Source organism: Eulemur rufifrons, chromosome 7 (genome assembly GCF_041146395.1).
Source record: "Eulemur rufifrons isolate Redbay chromosome 7, OSU_ERuf_1, whole genome shotgun sequence".
Classification (NCBI taxonomy): Eukaryota; Metazoa; Chordata; class Mammalia; order Primates; family Lemuridae; genus Eulemur; species Eulemur rufifrons.
In genome coordinates this window covers 257,915,203-257,932,961 of record NC_090989.1, presented here as the reverse complement: position 1 = coordinate 257,932,961, position 17,759 = coordinate 257,915,203, and the positions used below count along the sequence as shown (strand labels likewise).

General features: G+C 40.0%; 1 protein-coding gene and 1 long non-coding RNA gene across 3 annotated transcripts in view; one reads left to right on the top strand and one right to left on the bottom strand.

Annotated features, from left to right (window-relative positions):
• Positions 1-17,759, bottom strand: part of PLPPR1 (phospholipid phosphatase related 1) — a 256,436-nt gene that overhangs the window by 38,547 nt on the left and 200,130 nt on the right. For both annotated transcript variants that reach the window (XM_069476645.1, XM_069476644.1), the window contains exon 3: positions 9,940-10,128. In XM_069476645.1, coding sequence (XP_069332746.1) covers positions 9,940-10,128 — 189 coding nt within the window. The remainder of the gene's footprint in view (positions 1-9,939; positions 10,129-17,759) is intronic.
• LOC138388440 (uncharacterized) overlaps positions 1-17,759 on the top strand; it is an 81,475-nt gene that overhangs the window by 43,666 nt on the left and 20,050 nt on the right. The gene's annotated exons all lie outside the window — the stretch shown is intronic.

Here is a 17,759-nt window from a genome sequence, read left to right as displayed (position 1 = left end):
ACCCTTCACTTTCACTTTATATGTGTACTTACAGGTGAAGTAAGTCTTTTGTAGGCAGCATATAGTTGGGTCTTGTTTTTTCATCCATTTATCCATTCTATGTCTTTTGATTGCAGAATTAATCCAGTAACATTCAGGGTAATTGACTTACTACTGTCATTTTATTATTACTGTCTAGTTGTTTTGTAGATCCTTTGTTTCTTTCTTCCTCTCTTCCTTTGTGGTAAAGTGATTTTCTCTAATGGTATGTTTGGATTCCTTGCTTTTTATTTTTTAAATATCTACTATAAGTTTATGTTTTGTGGTTACCATGAGGCTTAAATAAATATAGTCATAACATGTTCTTATAAGCTGATAACAACTTAACTTTGACAACAAAAATAGAAAATCTCTACACTTTTACTCCACTTCCCTACACACACATTTTGAATTTGATGTCATAATTTACATCTTTTTAGATTTCATCTCTCAACAAATTACTGTAGTTATTTTTAATAGTTTTGTCTTTTAACCTTATACTAAAGTTATAAGTGATTTATTCACCACCATTACAGTATTATAATATCCTAAATTTGATTGCATACTTACTTTTACCATTGAGTTTTATACCTTGAAATGTCTTCATGTTACTCTTTAGCATCCTTTTCTTTCAGAGTAAAGAATTCCCTTTAGCATTTCCTGTAAGACGGGTCTGGTGGTGATGAACACCCTCAGGTTTTGTCTGGGAAAGTCTTTACCTTTCCATCATTACTAAAGGATATCTTTGCTGGGTACATTATTCTTAGTTGGCATTTTTTTTCCTTTAGTGCTTCAAATATATCATCCTATTCTTTCCTAACCTGTACATATTCTGCTGAGAAATCTGCTGATAGCTGTTTTGAAGCTCCCTTACATGTTATTTGCTTCTTTCCTCTTGCTGCTTTCAGGACCCTTCCTTTGTCTTTGACTTTTGACAGTTTGGATTGAATCTGATTGGAGAGCTTTGACCTTCATGTACCTGAGTATTTATATCTTTCTCCAGGTTTGAAAATTTTTCTGCTATTATTTTTTAAAATAAACTCTCTACCCTTTGTCTTTCTCTTCTCCTTCTTTAACTTCTATGACTTGAATATTTGCTTCTTCTTGATGCTGTCCTATAAATCCTGTAAGCTTTCTCTATTTTTTTCATTATTTTTTTCTCCTCTAACTATATATTTTCAAATAACTTGTCTTTGAGTTCACAGATTCTTTCTTCTATTTGATCGATTCTGTTGATGCTCTCTCTACCACATTTTTCATTTTGTTCATGGTATTTTTTAGCTCTTGAATTTGATTTGTTTTTATTATTTCAATCTGTTAAATTTTTCATTCTAGTTACTTATTGTTTTCTTCATTTTATTGAATTTTTTTCTCTGTATTGAAGTTCATTGAACTACCTTAAAACAGTTATTTTTAATTCTTTGTCAGGCAATACGTACTCTTGATTTCTTTGGGGTTAGTTACTGTGCTTTATTTTGTCCCTTTGGTGATATCATGTTACCCTAACTGTTCTCAATCCTTGTGGCTGTGCATTTGAAGAAGCAGATACTTACTCAAGTCTTTGCAGATTGGATTTGTCTGGGGAAGTCTTTCAACAGTCAGCTCATCTGATATGGCTCTGAAGCCCAGGGTTACTGCAGAGCTGGGGTGCACCCAAAGCCTGGGACCATTGAAGCCTGCCTGCTGCTGAGGCCTGTCCATATCCTGCGGATGCTGAAGTCAGGCTGGGGGTGATACAGACCAGAGATGGGGTCTGCCTCACAGTCCTGAATTCTGGGGCTGTGGGGGCCTGCCTGCCCATTGCTGAGTTTTACTGTGGTGGGTCCAGTGTTGGGGTCCAAGGCAAAGTCCTGATCTCTTTTCCCCAAAGTGTATGGTATCTCTTGCTATACTGTGATGTCTAGGGTTGGGGAAGGGGTGATGCAGGTAATGTAAAACTCTCCTTCCTACCTTCTTCAATGTGTCTTTTCTTTTTATTTTTCTACTATCAGTTACTTGGATCTCTCACCTGGTTTCCTTATCCCTTATGAAGGTATCTGTGTGTGTAGATACTTGTTTAAATAGATATTTCTCTCTCTCTCTCTGTGGGGGTTAGTTATGATCACTGGAGAATCCTATTCTGCTACCTTGTTCCATCCCTCCCCTTCACAAATATTTTATAGGAGTTAATGATAAGCAATAAATAACCAATGCAGATGACAAAAAATTAGAGGACAGTTTTGAGATTTCAAAATATAGACTATGAAAACTAATCACTGGAAGATGTATTATGATTTTATATTCTAAGAGGGTTTCATTGCATGTTATGGGTAGTTGCCATTAAAAAGGGCATTTAGAATTCCTTGAATACATATTTTGAGTTCATATATATGCTTGTTGTGACTCTAATACTTGGCAATATCAAAATTGTTGTTATTTCCTGTGGGCTTTGTAGTTGAAATCCCAGCTCTCTCATTTCTTGATGCATGACTTTGGGCAAGTAATTGAAACTTTCTGAGCCTCAGTTTTTCCTTTTTAATGATTTGAACTTGAAGGTAATGACTACATCAGAAAGTAGTTTAGAAGATTAAAAAAATTTATGTAAAAGCATCTACAGATATTCAATGAATGTTTGCTGTCTTCACTTCCTGGTCCATCCAGGGAAGAATGTGTGCTGAAATAGGAAAAAGAAGTCATCATGCTTAGTTCTAGAGTAAGGAAAAATGGTGTAATTCCTGCTCAGCTAGTAATACCTCTGACCAGGTTTTTTTTTCCTCCCTTTGAGACAGGGTCTCACTCTGTTGTCTAGGATAGAGTACAGTGACATCATCATAGCTCATTGTAACCTAAAACTACTGGGCTCAGGAGATTCTCCTGTATCAGCCCCCTGAGTAGCTAGAACTTCAGGTACATGCAAACACACCTGGCTAATTTTTAAATTTTTTTTAGTGATGGGGTCTTGCTATGTTGCTCGGCTGGTCTTAAACTCAAGCAATCCTCCTGCCTCAGCCTCCCAAAGTGCCAGGATAACAGGCATAAGCCACTGTGCCGGGCCTAGACATAGTTTGTGTTGTAGATTTTATTTAAAATCTATCATACAGACTCTGCTGCCAGCCCTAACTGCAAATGTCCTCATGCTGTGCTTTAATCTTTCCTGATTGCTGATCTGTTGAAAACCTCAGATATGTAGAGAGGTTCTGGTCTGTTTACTTGCTGAGCTTTGGTTGGTTCAAGAGCTCTTGACTTCTGCTTTATCATACCTAGGTGTAAATGATGGCATTCAGCTCTAGACACTTCCTATGACTTTCAAAGTTCAAGGTTTAAATGGAACTAAGGCCATTTGGAGGGTGGCATTTTGAAAACCATTCAATAACTGGGATAGTAAGAGTTTTGTAAACTGGAGCCTCCCTCCTGATCTTACTCCAGAGGCCACATCACCCATTCAGAAGGTGTCTTTAGTTGACACTTGATATAAAATACAGCACACCAAGGTAGTACCATACATTTCCAAAACACAATGTTCTCTTATTCTTTTTTGTTTCCCTGGACAATGGATAAAAGAGAAATGGAAATGTAAAATGATTTAGCTAAAATACTGCTCTCAGTAAAGAGTAAAATGCATCACCAAGTAAATTGACAATCACATCAATCACATACTTTTAGGCAAAAAAATATTCTTTTCAAGATTCAAATTATCAAGCTCCTTAATACAATCATCTAGTCACCAATCACTAGAAGGGGCATCTTGAAGGTAGAAAGTGTGTCTCCTTGTGGAATGGTGTCAGGGGAAAAACAATCTCTAAAGGAGATTTGGGGCACTTATCTGCAGTATGGGCAGAAAATGGGAAAATAGATTTTTTTCCTGTAAGTTTTCTTAAAAATCTAAAACAATCCAGAAAAAAATGTAAATTGTAAAGCTCATGTATATTGGCAACAAAAAAAATGTAGTCCTGGGAAAATTTTTTTTTAAAAAGGAAGTCATGTGATAATGTAGCAAAGGGGGAAAAGATGTGAATTATAAAACGTTAAAAGGAGTCTCAACAGATGAGATTGTTCAGTGCCTGGAAAAGGCAGATTATGAGGGATACAAGGCCCTACAATGTCTCCTTTGCTGCGGCAGCTGCACCCCTCCTCAGCCAGCCAACAGACTTGCATTCTTGCATTAGTGAGAGCCCACTTTGTGATCTGCACTGTGCTTTGGGCTTTTACATTTGCTGGAAGAGTTTAAGGCCCAGAAACCCCCAAATGAAGATTCGCAATTTCCTCCAAATTGTGCCTTTCTATTAAACTGTGTTTGTCTCTTCCTTTCCTAGGAAATTCTAGATGAGTCTTCTATATGCAAGTGTGCACACTTGCATGCAAACTCCGAGCTATTTCAATTCTTGGGCTGAGAGTCAAATGTTCTGCTACTTCAATACTAAATACTCCTCTGTCACTTCATTGTAAGGCCAAGAAAAAAGCTTTAGTAGCCATTTTCTCATGCCTTGTGCCGCTGAGACTAAGATAAAATAAGGGCAAATCAGATTCTCTGCTGAGTAAATCCTCTTATCCAAACAGGCTCTCTTCCTTTGACTCCGAGTATATGAGTTTATTCAGAAGGCTCGAGGCAGTGGTTAGCCAGGGTTCCCAGGTGGTCAGAACACACACTGCAGGTTTCTTTGACTCACAGGGCACCACTTTTGGCTAAATGGTTCTGGACACAGTAAATTCCCCACGCTCTAACCTTTCCTAAAGATCTGGGACAGCAATGGCTTTGGCCCTTTGCGGTTTATCCCAGGTGGCCTTATCTCAGTATGATGCTGATCTTTTCTGACAGCAAAGCACAAAAGGAGAAATAAGAGATGACAGGTCAAAGGCACAGCAGAGTCTTTTCCCTCATGCCTTTCTTGTGGGTCCCTGCAGGTGTGAATGGGCTTGTTAATGCCCATCTGCAGAAACACACAGCAGTGTAAGGTGCTAGGTTCTTTCATGGTTAATGTGCTTGAGGATGCACAAAAAAACCAAGGACGAGTCCAGGTTGAGTTACTTCCTTGAAACTTGCTATTAGTTAGTGTCACACAAATCACCCCAAAGGACTCCTGACTTCATGAAATGTTTTTAAGGAGGAAGGAAAAAAAAAAAAAAAAAAACCCATGCAGTTCTGTGAAACAGTCGACCAGACAGAGAGGTACCAAACTGAACTCCAAAGAGAAAGTTGTGACTTGGGAATTAAGAATCTAACATTTGGAGCCTTCTAATCAGAATGTTCCTTTTTTAGTTCTCATGGAATATGAGAACTGGAAGGATCTTAAAATCATTTAGCCTAACCTCCTTGTTTTACATAGAGATGAGGAAACTGAATCTACAGAGGGAACATAACTTACTAAGGGTCATACAATTACTCGGGGCAGAGCCATGAGTGAGGCCCCTGCCTCTTGTCAGACCACACCTGAGCAAAGATGACTGCATCATGAGCATGAAGGACGTACACTCAGAAGCAAGGGTGTGTGCTGAGGTGGGCATTTGGGATTTGTGACCCAACAAAGGCTGCTTTGGAACAAGCCATACCTCACCAGGATGGGGCAGAAGGAGGTGAGCATAGCTCCTTGCTCCCAGGAAATTTCCCTGAGCATCAGAAGAGTTCTGCTTTCTGTCCTGCTGCTGCTCACTTATTGTTGGTCTTGAGGGAAGATCAAGCACCAGCAGCAGGGTCACTGGGCCACACCACTCTCTGCTATTAACCCATCAACTGTAATTAGCCCTGGTTCCTGGCAATGTCCCTCATATGGGAGGAAAATCAGTGGCACCGAATGCGTAGCTATTTGTGCAATCGTGCAGAATTAGCTGGAAACCTCAGCAAATCATTTAACCTTGTTGAGTCTCTGTTACCAACTAAAAATGAAGAAAATTGGACCACACACTTTCTCTATGTTCTTTGGGATATCTCTTTCCTATCTCACTGGGTTGCTGTGAGGATAAGGCAGGCTATGCCTGCAGAATATAAGTTAAAATATGTTATTCTTACCATCATCATTTACAGAATATTCCTTAGCACATATTTTGGGGGCTTGTCAGTATTGGTCACACTTTTTTTTACCCAGAGAAGCAGAGGAATGGAAAGGCTGAATCAGGGTTTCATAACTGACAGCTAGAGTAGATCTCTAGGTTCATAATGCTCCGTCCACTGTCCACATCCCCTTGGCTTCCCACTGGAGCATTTGTCCTACGTTTGAATTTGTGCCATTTGGGGAAAATGAATCAATGGGAGAAAAATGTAGCCTAGAGAAGAATTTCCGCTGAAAATCTTAGAATGAAATGAGACCTATCACTTTTGCCCATAGAGAAGAGAAAACTGTAAAGTCTTATTTTTTTCTATTTTTGCTTTTTGGCTGTGCATATTTTTATTAGAATTGCCATTTGCAAGTTTATTAAAGTTTTGTCACTTCATAATTATTGCCAAAAGAACTGGAGTATACAGTTCATGTTAGAAATATTTCTTTTGGTTTAAAAGTAATATATAGTCACGGAGAATTTGGAAAGACATATGTAAAAGTATGAAAGAGGAGAAAAAAATTAACATTAGCATTCAGAGAATAATAGTTAAAAATGTTGTTTCCTTCTATTCCTTTTATATAATTATAAATTTTGGATTTTACTTGCAACACCCACAAGGTATCTCCTTAGGTTGTATTACATATGTGGACTCACAGACAAACTCGGGCTACATTTGGTACTGGTCCACTTGGAAAGAACACAGCTTGCCAACGGGGCAGCAGTGCCCACTTGTCTTTAGCATGTGTCCTTGCAGTGGTCCAACAGAGCAATACAGCGCAGGTACGTGGGGACTACCTCTGTTTCAGCAGATGCAGGAGTCTCCTGGCTTAAAAGCCACATGATGTATAAGAGTCAATATCTGGTGTACCAACGCCATAGGCATAGTTTCCAGAGTCCCACAGTGGACGTGCCAAGTTACCAGAGTCACTGCAGTGAAATCATAGCATGACACTCTCTCAGGTAATAACAGTTCCCTGAGAACCGGTGAAATTCACCAATTAGGGGTCAATTTTGCCTGGGGACATAGTTGATATGTTACCATCTTTTTTCTTTTTCTAGGGAAACAGTCAGAAAATCAAAAGAAGTTCAGATTCACTCATAGAAGGGAAAAAGATTTTACCCACAACTATATACAATGTTGTGGCCTTTAAAAAATCCTAACATTAAATCATAAACATGTTCCAGCACTACTTAAGGTATTTCAAAAACATAACTGCCCCATAATATCCTCCAGTATTGTGTACTGGCATAAACATCCCTATACACAAATCTTTGTATTTCTATAAAACGCTGATCATTTTCTTAGCATAAATCCAGAGAATGGAGTTAATGACCGGGTCTGAAGTTTATAAAGCTCTTAAGACTAAGCTCTTTGACAACATGGACTGTGTTCCTTTAAAACGTTTGCCAATTTTATATGGGGTAAATGCTGTCTCCTTTAAAAATATTTTTCTTTGATTACTGATGAGTTTAGAAATGTTTATATGCATACAGACTATTGATTTGTTAATTGTCTATTCTTCATTTTTATTTGAGAAGCTCATCTTTTTAATTTTCTTTTGATAGAAACTTATTTTTAGGTAGACAAATCTAATCCTTTTTATATGATAACATTAGCACTTCTAAGTGAGATTGTTGTTACTATTAAGGGTGTTTTTGTGGGTATCTATGTGTACTTACTTTCTAAGTGTTTGAAATCTATAATTTTCTTGTTTTTAAGTATGTGTTGAAAAGCTTTCCATTTATTTTTGGGCTCCGGAACATTTTATATAGTTTAGGATTTTTTAATTCCTCAAAAGTTTGAAGGAACTTATTCCATGGCTACATGTCCCTAGTACTAGTTCTTTTTAGATAAATTTTAGGCATGTTTAAAATTTTATTCTATTCTCTTTCATCTATTCAGCTTTACTACATCTCTTTTGTAAATTTGTTTTTATTGTTAGCAAATCATCTTTTCATAGATTATCAATTTTGAGGTTTTAAGCATTTATTGGCATAGAAATGTACACATAATTTAAATCTTTAAAAAATCTATATTTTTATGTATTTTTGGTTATTTTTTTTTCCTTAACTTTTTTACTTCTGCATTTTTTAGACTAGCCTGGGGGGTTGCACATTTTATTTATCAATTCTATTTTCTGATTCTAATTTTCTGCTTTCATAATTTTTATTACTCAATTTCCCTTAGAGATTTTTTTCATTAAAATTTCATATTTACAAAAAGTAACTATAGGAGAACCTTGGAAAAAATAAATATTTTCTGGGATGGGGAAGAATAGAGAATAATATTCTAGTAATTCACTGAGTCACTTGGGGATGAATGTCTGAGTACATAGGAAAATGATATGCTTATGAGACAGGAAGAAACCAGGATCTGATTCCAGACTGAGTCCACTGCCTTCAGGTAGAGCCACCATCAAACCATTCCATACAGAACCCTGGTTTGATCTGGCGATGAGAGTATCACTCTAAAACCAGGCAGAAAAGGTCTTATGAGGGTTCGCAGTGGAATCTCATTCTCTTCAGATGGAGGAAGTTGGCCTGTGACCCCGAAGAAGGCAAAGAACAGTTTCTAGCCAGGTTTTTTGATTCCCTACTCTTCAGCACTTAGTACATGCCACACACTGTGCTAAAGTCATTTCTAAGCTTCCCAACAAATTATGAAATAAGTAGCCAATTGTCCTCATCTTGTATGAGAAGGAATAGTAAGGTGCCTTGGCCAAAGGATGTGAATCCAGGTATGTTGGGCTGCAAAGCTGTGTTTTTAACCACTCAGATACATCATGTTGCAGCTCATTGATGCTGACCTTAATCCCTATAGCATACATAGTCTTGTCATTGAAAGGGGAGCTTTGCTGAGCCTGGGATCAATGATCCAAAGGAACTTCTCATGTCCCTGTTCTCTCTCCAAAGGTCTATTCCATTTCTCATTTAAAGCAAGCAAAACAGAAAATAACATTTGAACTGAATGTCTGAGCAGTCGGTATATTCCCTAAAATGACTGTCAGTACCTTTATTACTGCCCCTCAAAGACAGGAGAGAGCAAGTAGGGGAGGAGGGAGGGCTGGGGGAGAAAGCTATTAGAAGAGAGAGGGGGCAATGGGAACTGAGATTACATCCCAACTAATCTGACCTTATAGCATGTTTAGACAAAGAAACGCTTACTTTAAAACTCCCCCAAAATAATCATTTTTTAAATTAAACTGTCTAAAGTGTTAAACCACTTGACCAGATAACACAGATCTATAAACTTTACTTTCTTAAGCAATTTCCCTAGAGGTTGCCTGGGCAGATTTTTGCCTCCTGAGAAAGCAAATGAAATAAACAAAGGTAAAATTGCAACTTAATTGAACGTGATATAATGTGAACAGAGCCAGAGCCATCAAGAATGAATCACAATAAACTTCAGGTCAAGTAATTTCTCTCATCTCTGGCCTCCCTGGAAGTTCAATCAGAACGGCAGGAGACACCGGCCTGGGGGATTCTCTGCCACTCTGATCTGAGTCTTTATGTCAACTCAAGCACTAACGTTCAGGATCTGCTCTGAATACATGCTGCCCACCGTGTATTTTTTTTTTTTAAGAGCACAGTAGCTGTTAGCTAATCATACCTGCTGATTTAGAACATTCACACATTTTTTTAAAATATATTTTTAAAAATTCAGATACCAAAAAAGCAAAAGCCACCTGTAAAGGACCTGATCTATTTTAACGACTTTTTATGCAGAGCTCCGTTCACTCTGCTTTGGCTAAAACAGGATACCACTGATTAAGGCAGTTAGTGAATGCCCAGGAGGATAGGAAAAGGCAGCTAGTGAATGCCCAGGAGGATAGGAAAAAGCAGAAAGAGCAGACATGAAATATTCTTGGGTAACTGACAATAAAGAAGGAAGTCTATTTCTGTACTTACAATAGCAGTTGGGGTGGCAGCCAGCACACAATAGAGCACCAGAGGGGTGATGAAGCTTTCTTCCTCTGTCCCTGGGTAAGGCTTCATTAAGTCTCCATCCTGACAGAAGAATCCTTGTATATGCACCTGAAAAGTGTCAGTGCATTCGAAGTAGTAGGCAAGCAGCACTGTCCCAGCCATGATGACAAGCTGAAAATACAGCATGGCCACACAGAGACATTAGCAGGGCTTTGGAGCAGCCCTTGCCCCTCAGAGCACACTCCCTCCATCACCCCGGCAGCAGCTCTCCTGATATTGGTATTGGCGAGTGTGTGCGTGCCTGGCGCAGCGTGCTGTGGGAGTGTGTGCTTGCTTGTCTGCCTTGTAACATCTGTTCTATAAACCTTCCAGCAAATAATGAACAGCTCCCATCTGAAAGGCAGACCCCAGGCAGGCTCGTGGAGAGCCCCAGCCCTCACAGCTACCCTCTTCTCAGAGTGTGCATGAGAACCAAGGCAATGTGTCCATTCAGGACAGCGGTGAAAAGTCTCAGGGCAGTGGCACAAGAGTTGGCAAGATGTGAATGTGAGAGCTATGAGTGAGAAATTTCATAAAATATTAACGTAGACTTACCTTATAAAATATTAGAGATAGGTGAATCATGAATAAACGAAGCAATGAACAGGAAAGCCTAGAGTCGACAAGGGTTAAGAGAAATTTCTATGCCCTAAATTCCTGGCAGGTATTTTACATCAGTCTTCACTTTACCCTTTCCAAAATGGTTTTGCCTTTTTTCCAAAATGCTTTCCACCAGTAAATCAAGGACTTTGCTGATGATCATATCTTATTTAGACATATAGCCTTCATAAACTTTAGGTATAAAAAGAGACAAAATTATCCTTTCATTTTTGACCCAAATGTCTGAGATACTCACCAAGGTTTAGATATACCTTTTAACAGGTATGTGGAACTGAGGGGATACGGAAATACAACGTTATTTTTTCCATTAATATTTGGAAAACACCAAAGTGCCAAGATAGTGATAATAAAAGTAGATCAAAAAAATAGGTCATTGAGGTTATGAGACTACAGACTCTTAAGCTGGAAGAGATTTTGGGGCTCTTCCTGTCTAACACTTTTATTTCATAAATTAGAAAAACGAAGCCCAGAAAGTGGAACAGACCATTACTTGATTATGCAACAAGTAAACTAAACATTGTTTGGACTGAGCATTGACAAAGCAGGGAAACTAAAATGGATAAGAAAAATTTTTAAATGTTGGTTTGTTTAAATGTATCAAAGTTAGCACTATATAAAAGAGAACTTGGTAGAACATCTTTATATATCTATGGCTTAAAACTGGTATTTGGAAGTACATATAGGGTAGTGAGGGGGAAAACATAAATCTCTTCAGAGTCTAGGAAGTCTAAAGTTCCTATTCCAGTCCTGGAATGACTAATCCAAGGTCTCATGGTGGGTTGGTATTAAAGCCAGGACTAAAAGACCACATTTCCTGATCTCCCGGGGGGAAAAATGATCTGTACCAGGGTATCGAAACCATATCCTATACAAAAAGAGGGAGAGAGGTGGGGGAGGCAAAGTGGCTGAACTCCAGCGCAGAGAGGCAATGTTTGGCATTTTTCTATGCATTTCTTTAGCCACAGCAATGAAGCACAGCCTTTATACTCTGCCCCACTCTTAACCATTCTCTGGAACTCGCCCAGCCTCTACGTCTGGGATAGTACCTCTGCAATTCCTCCTCACCATAGTAGAAAGCATCATTTCCTTTAAGGGTCATTTGTATTGAGAATCTTACCCATTTCCAATTTTCCCTGTTGTATGCCTTTCCTCTCTGGCTCATTAAGCCTTTCTTATCTCCCAGTTATAGTATGTCTCAAGCCTAACCATCTGAAATGAAGGTCTTTACCTTTGGGCCGCATCCACCACTACCACCTTTCCTTTTATTCCCGGTAGGCCACAAACCAGACTCTCCATTCACTATCCCTTGCCTATGGTTTGTCCTGGGCTCTACAAGATTATGCTCTTCTAGTATCTGGCATTTTTCTAGCCAGTGGATCCCCCCTCACAACTTCTGACCACCTCGTAGTCTCTGGACACTGTGTTTCCCCATGCCTGAAGTTGTTTGTTGGTACCATGTGTAAATCATCAACCTTCATACCAGCCATCTCTGCTGTTTCAAGTAATTGGTTTACTTGCTTTTCTTATAGCAGCAGGGAAGAAACTTAGATAAATGTTTCCTATAAGACCAAGAGAGAGGTCCTCCAAAGCTGCCCATGCTAATGGGTGCTCTTGCCTGCAGCTCATTTATAAAGTCAAAGCTACAAAGTTTCTATTTCTTTTGTGCTTGACTGATTGACTGAGTTTAGCTGATGGGAAATAACACAGACAGCTGACTTGAATGTTCTGAAAATGAAATAACACCAGGATTCCAACAGTTTTGAGGTTTTGCCTCTGGAGTTGTCTCTGTTCCCTGCACAGGGCTGATCTGGGATTTTTGTGTATCTTATCCATTGGCTGGAAACACATTTCTCTCTCTTGGCTTCATCAGCTCTTGGGAGATACCTGCTTGAAGAATAGACAGGATCTATGGGGGCTTTTGGTCAAAAACAAAACGAAAAAATGGCATCTAACCTCTTCTATTGAGGAAGAATATTGTATTTTATTGGGTCCTTTTGTGCTACTACTTCCTTTTAAAAAAGGAAAAAGTGAAAATGAAGTAGACAAAATAAAAAACATACATATAGGAAAAGGACTCAATACAAAATCAAAGAACAGAAACTTTTAAAACACAGGACTGTCTTGATACCAAATGCATCAAAATCAACAATAACAACCCCAAAAAGCATCATATGCCTAAATTTGAAATCTGTAGAACAAATCTTGAATAGTTGCCTGATTTATCTAATCTTGGGAGGAACATTCAGAGAGAATTAAATGAATTGCTCAATCAATTACAGAACATGAAGTAGTAAACAGAGAACCCTGGCAACTCAAAGGGTGGTAGTGGTAGGTGGGTGCTTCAGCTCATGTAACAGAACTGACCCACTCATGTGAGTCAACTTACCTTGGCTCTTGCCCTGAGTAGCCAGAAACTCCTCCCTGTCATTTTCAAGCAATCCTCAAACTCCCTGGAGAGTCCCCCAATAATGCCATTTAGAGATGCACAGAAGCAAAAATAGAACAATTCTGATCTTGATTTCTAGTTTCTTTTCCATTGAACACTCTCTTGTGACCATACATTAAAGTAGCTGATGCATTTGCTGTTGGAACAGAAACAACACGTGTTGATTCCACCTCTGTGAGCAGAGACGTCCACCTCACTGCACTGATGATGCCACACAGTTAGCCATCAGCATACTCCCTTTTTCCTCCCTGTCCTGAGCCATGATCCATCACCATCTAGGTTTGTGTCACTGGTGCCAGCTGGCACACTTGCCACCTCCATTGCCTTTCCCAGCCCCATTTAGGGATGCATGGAGGGAGGCCATACTGTTGGTGTCACATGAGCAGATGGTGAGGCCGGGCCAGGCCCGAGTACTGGTGGAGGGTCGAAGATGTCAGCGTGAAAGAAGCAATTATGGCTTGTGGGATATAATAAGGTGTAAGGAGCTCGTGTACCGGGGACTTTCCTCAGCTGCCGCTTTCCAAGAATGACAATCTAATACAGAAAGAAAATGTATTAAGTGCTGATCATCCCACAAAGATTCAGAAGGAAGATACCAGCACTATCTGAAATCCAGCTTCTCATGGTTGAAAGCACTGTTTCCAGCCAGGCCCTCTTCTTATTAGAGAAAACCAAATGTCACAAAGAGTGATAACTGAGAAGGTCACAAGGCTGAAAGAAAAGGCTGAGAGGGTAAGAACATTTTCCAGCAGGAGATAAAGTCTGGAGGAATTTCTGTCCACTAATTTATAGGACCCGATACAAGCTGGGGGAACAGGGAATTAGGTAATGGCGGTGAGCATATTTCAAACCAGGACATCCTAGTGCTAGGTGACTGGTCGTCCCTGTTTGCCTGGGACTGAGGGGTTTCCTGGGGCAGGGGACTTTCAGTGCTAAGATCAAGATGGTCCTGAACAAACTGGAGTGCTTGGTCACCCTACCTGAGATGATGAATGTTTCTTTCCCCAAAGAGGTTTCTCATTCTGGTTTGGCTATGAGCTGTCAATTCTAGCTAATAAGTCAATAACTCTTAGTGCAAGAATGAGCTCAGAGGCAGCACCCAAGAAGAGCTGTGATGGTGAGGAATTCTCAGACACGCTCTCCAACCTCAAGCAATCTGCTATTCAATTGGAGAGTGCTCACCAACACAGCGGACAGACAGTGATCTGTAGGAGGGTGTCTGCTGATCCCAAGTGGGATTCACAGGTGGCCGCATATGTCTTGTGTACTGGAGGGGAGGTGAGTTGAGAGAAGGAGGACAAGGGAAGGGGGGGCTACTGCATGAGGGAGGAGGGGGTGCCAGGGGATGAAGAGGGCAGCGTGGTGTCTGTTGAGGGTATTGGTCCTCAGCCCAGCCCCATGGATATATATGCTCAATTACATAGGGAGAGAGGATAAAGGAAACAGGCAGCAGGAGCGCTGCATCAGAGCTTAGGTGATAATTGACATGGTTGATGCAACAGCAATGTCTTAGTGAGGACTCCAGGGAATAGCACACTTTAAGAACCTGCATGTTTTACAGTATTGAAAAAGAGCATCCTAGTCACAAGTGTCAATGGCTGCACACAAAGGCTGGTGTGGGAAACCCCAAGCAGCACTGACGGAAGTAAAAACCGATGTAGTAGGCTAGAGAGGAAGCCCAGGAGATAACTGATAGTGAGCCCTTGTGAGACCTCACTGGGGACCCTTAGAAATAAGTGTGACCCTTGGAGAGGGGCTGGAGGTTCTCCATAAACAACAGAGGCAAGAGCCAAGGAGGGGGAGAAGGAAGGGAGAAGAGGAAAAGAAAGAAGGAAGGAAAGGAGGAAGAGGAGAAGATGATGGCATCCTATGCATAGGTCCCAGGAACTGTTCTAAGCACTTTACATAAATTAACTCTAAATCTGCCCAACCTGTGTGGTAGGCGCATTATTATTTCCATTTTACAGAGGAGGAAACAGGCAAAGAGAGATTATCTGAATTGCACAGAATCATACAGCTCACAAGGGTAAACCTGGGATAATTACTATATATATGTGATGTGTGTCTCCACACAAATTCATGTGGCCTGGGGAAAATTAGGTTACACATATAAATCAGCATAAGAGTAAGCACTACATATGTGGTACATGCTTGGATTCTTTATTTCAATGTCTCTGAGTGTCAGTTTCCTCATCTGTATGAAGGTTGATAACTATCTCATAAAGCGGCAATGAGGCCTGTTTATGTATTCCATTTTGTTCCAAAAATCAACTTTCCTCAAATAAAGCAAGCTAGTATCCATAAGTAGTTGGAAAGAAGAAAAAAGGAAATAACATAGTGACCTAAAATAGACAGGAATTACAAGTCTGAGTGTAAACTGTCTGCCAGTTAAAGAAGGAAACGCTGGTCAGTTACACATTTCACAGTACCTACAAGACAAAAACCAACAGTTAAGGATAAGCAGAATATTTCTGACATAGTAACCAGGCAGGATTTCTTCCTTTGGATTCTCATAAAGGAAGTAAAAGGATAAACAGTGACTCAGTGATGAGTATGATGGTGCTATTCTTTTTATGAGACCTCATATCAACTTTACATAGGCTTAATGTAAGCAAAATTTACAAAAACAGGACTGGGATAGAGTGGAGGAGGTTAGCATGATGATTCTGTCTGGATTGAACTTGAGAGGGAGCGAGCACAGTGAAAGGGTAAGAGTGAAAGGACAGACAACCTAGGTTGGAAAGCAGCTCTGCTGCTCACTAGGTATCCGATTTAAATTTTTGTGCCTCAGTTTCTTCATTTGAAAAATGGGGCTAATAATACTGTAGCACCTACTTCTTTAGGTTACAAACATTTAATGAGGATTGTGTATCAGTTTCTTAGGGCAGCATATGACTCATAACACTAAGCATTTTCTGGAAGAGTGGATGGACTATTGGGCAACAATGAATGAGGGAGACTATCTTTCTAGCATGCACCTGGCTAATTAAATATAGACCTGCATCTTTTAATTAACAAGCCATTAAACTGTGATTGAGTGATATACTGTTGTGAAAACTGAGGAACCTCAAATGGACCAGTGTGTGTATGAGAATTCATCCCCTCTTTTTTGAGAAGGATGAAAGGGCAACCACAGGCAAGGATATGTGGATCAAATGGGATCAATCAGTCATTCAACTAATATTCATTCAATGCCTACTATACACAGACATTAGGAGTATTTAGTTGTTAACAAAACTGAGTAACAAATAAGCAAGCTGTTGAAACAGTCATGGTCTTTGGACTCATGGGGCTTTCTGCGGGGGAAGACAGATATCATAAAAGCCCTCCAAATAATAATAATGACTCTCATTGATTGATCATATGACCAGCTATATGACTTTAAAGGTGTTATCTTATATGATACTTACACTACTCTGGGAGATAAGAGAAAACTTATCTAAGCTCACAGAGCAAGTGAATGGTAAGTTAGGCTTTGAACCTCCAGTGTCATTTAACTACCATTTTATACTTAAAAACTACAATTAGCATAATGAGGTGATATATGTAAAGTGCTTAGTACACTGCCTGGCACTTGATAAGTGCTCAGTTCTTTTTCTTGCTTTTTAACTTTTATTTGCTCTTCCTTTTCAGTGCTTTTTTTATATGACTTTGGGGTGCGAGTAGAGGTTGACCGCGGCCCCTCCCACATTCTCCTTTCTTAGCTACCTCAAACTACTACTTTCTCCTGCCTATGACCATTCTTTCCCCAATTCCTTTAACACTTCCTTTCCTTCAGCCTGTTCTGTAAACAGTGGTGCCCTCTAAGGATCTATCCTTAACCCCCTTGTCATTTTCCTTCTATGCTGTCGTCTTGGGAGATCTCATCTCCTTCTCATCTCATCTCCTTCTGTGGCTTCCAACCTTACCCTGATTCCATTGACCCTCATATCACCATTCTCGGCTCTGTGTTCTCTCCTGACCACCAATGTGGTGTTGCATAGACACTGCAAAACCACAAGTCTAACTGGAATCCAGCATGTTTGCTCCTTCAAGCTGCAATTTCTTCTGAGACTCCTATCCTAGTAAATCCAACCAATATCCTCCAGTCTCCAGGCTAGAACTCTCCATGTCATCTTAGACCCCTTCCTCCCCCAGCTTTCTCACTCCTCCTCATGCTGTACCTGGTCAGCTGCCAAGTCTTACTGCAGTGCCCCTCATATGAATCTTTCTCGTACCCACTACCGTTGCCTTATTCAAGCTTCCATAGTCTCTTACCTACATTATTGAAAATCTGTCCTACCTGCTCTTGCTGCCTTTGGGATCTCAACCCCTCCATGCCATCATTCGCCCTGCTGCTGAAGAGTTACCATCCTAAGGTATAGCTATGATTATATCTTTATACTCCTCCAAAACCTTCAGAGATTGCTTTCCATGCACTGAATGTTTGTGTTTTTCCAAAATTCATATATTGAAGCCTAAATACTCAGTGTGATGGTATTTGGAGGTGGGGGCTCTTGGGAGACAATTAGGTCATGAGGGTGGAACTCTCAGGTATGGAATTAGCATCCTTATAAGAAGAGACATGAGAGAGGTGATGTTTCACTCAGCCTCAGTGAGGTAACAGCAAAAAGGCAGCTGTCTGAAAACCAGAAGAGGGCCAGACACTGAATCTGCTGGTACCGCGATCTTGCACTTCACAGTCTCTGGTGAGAAA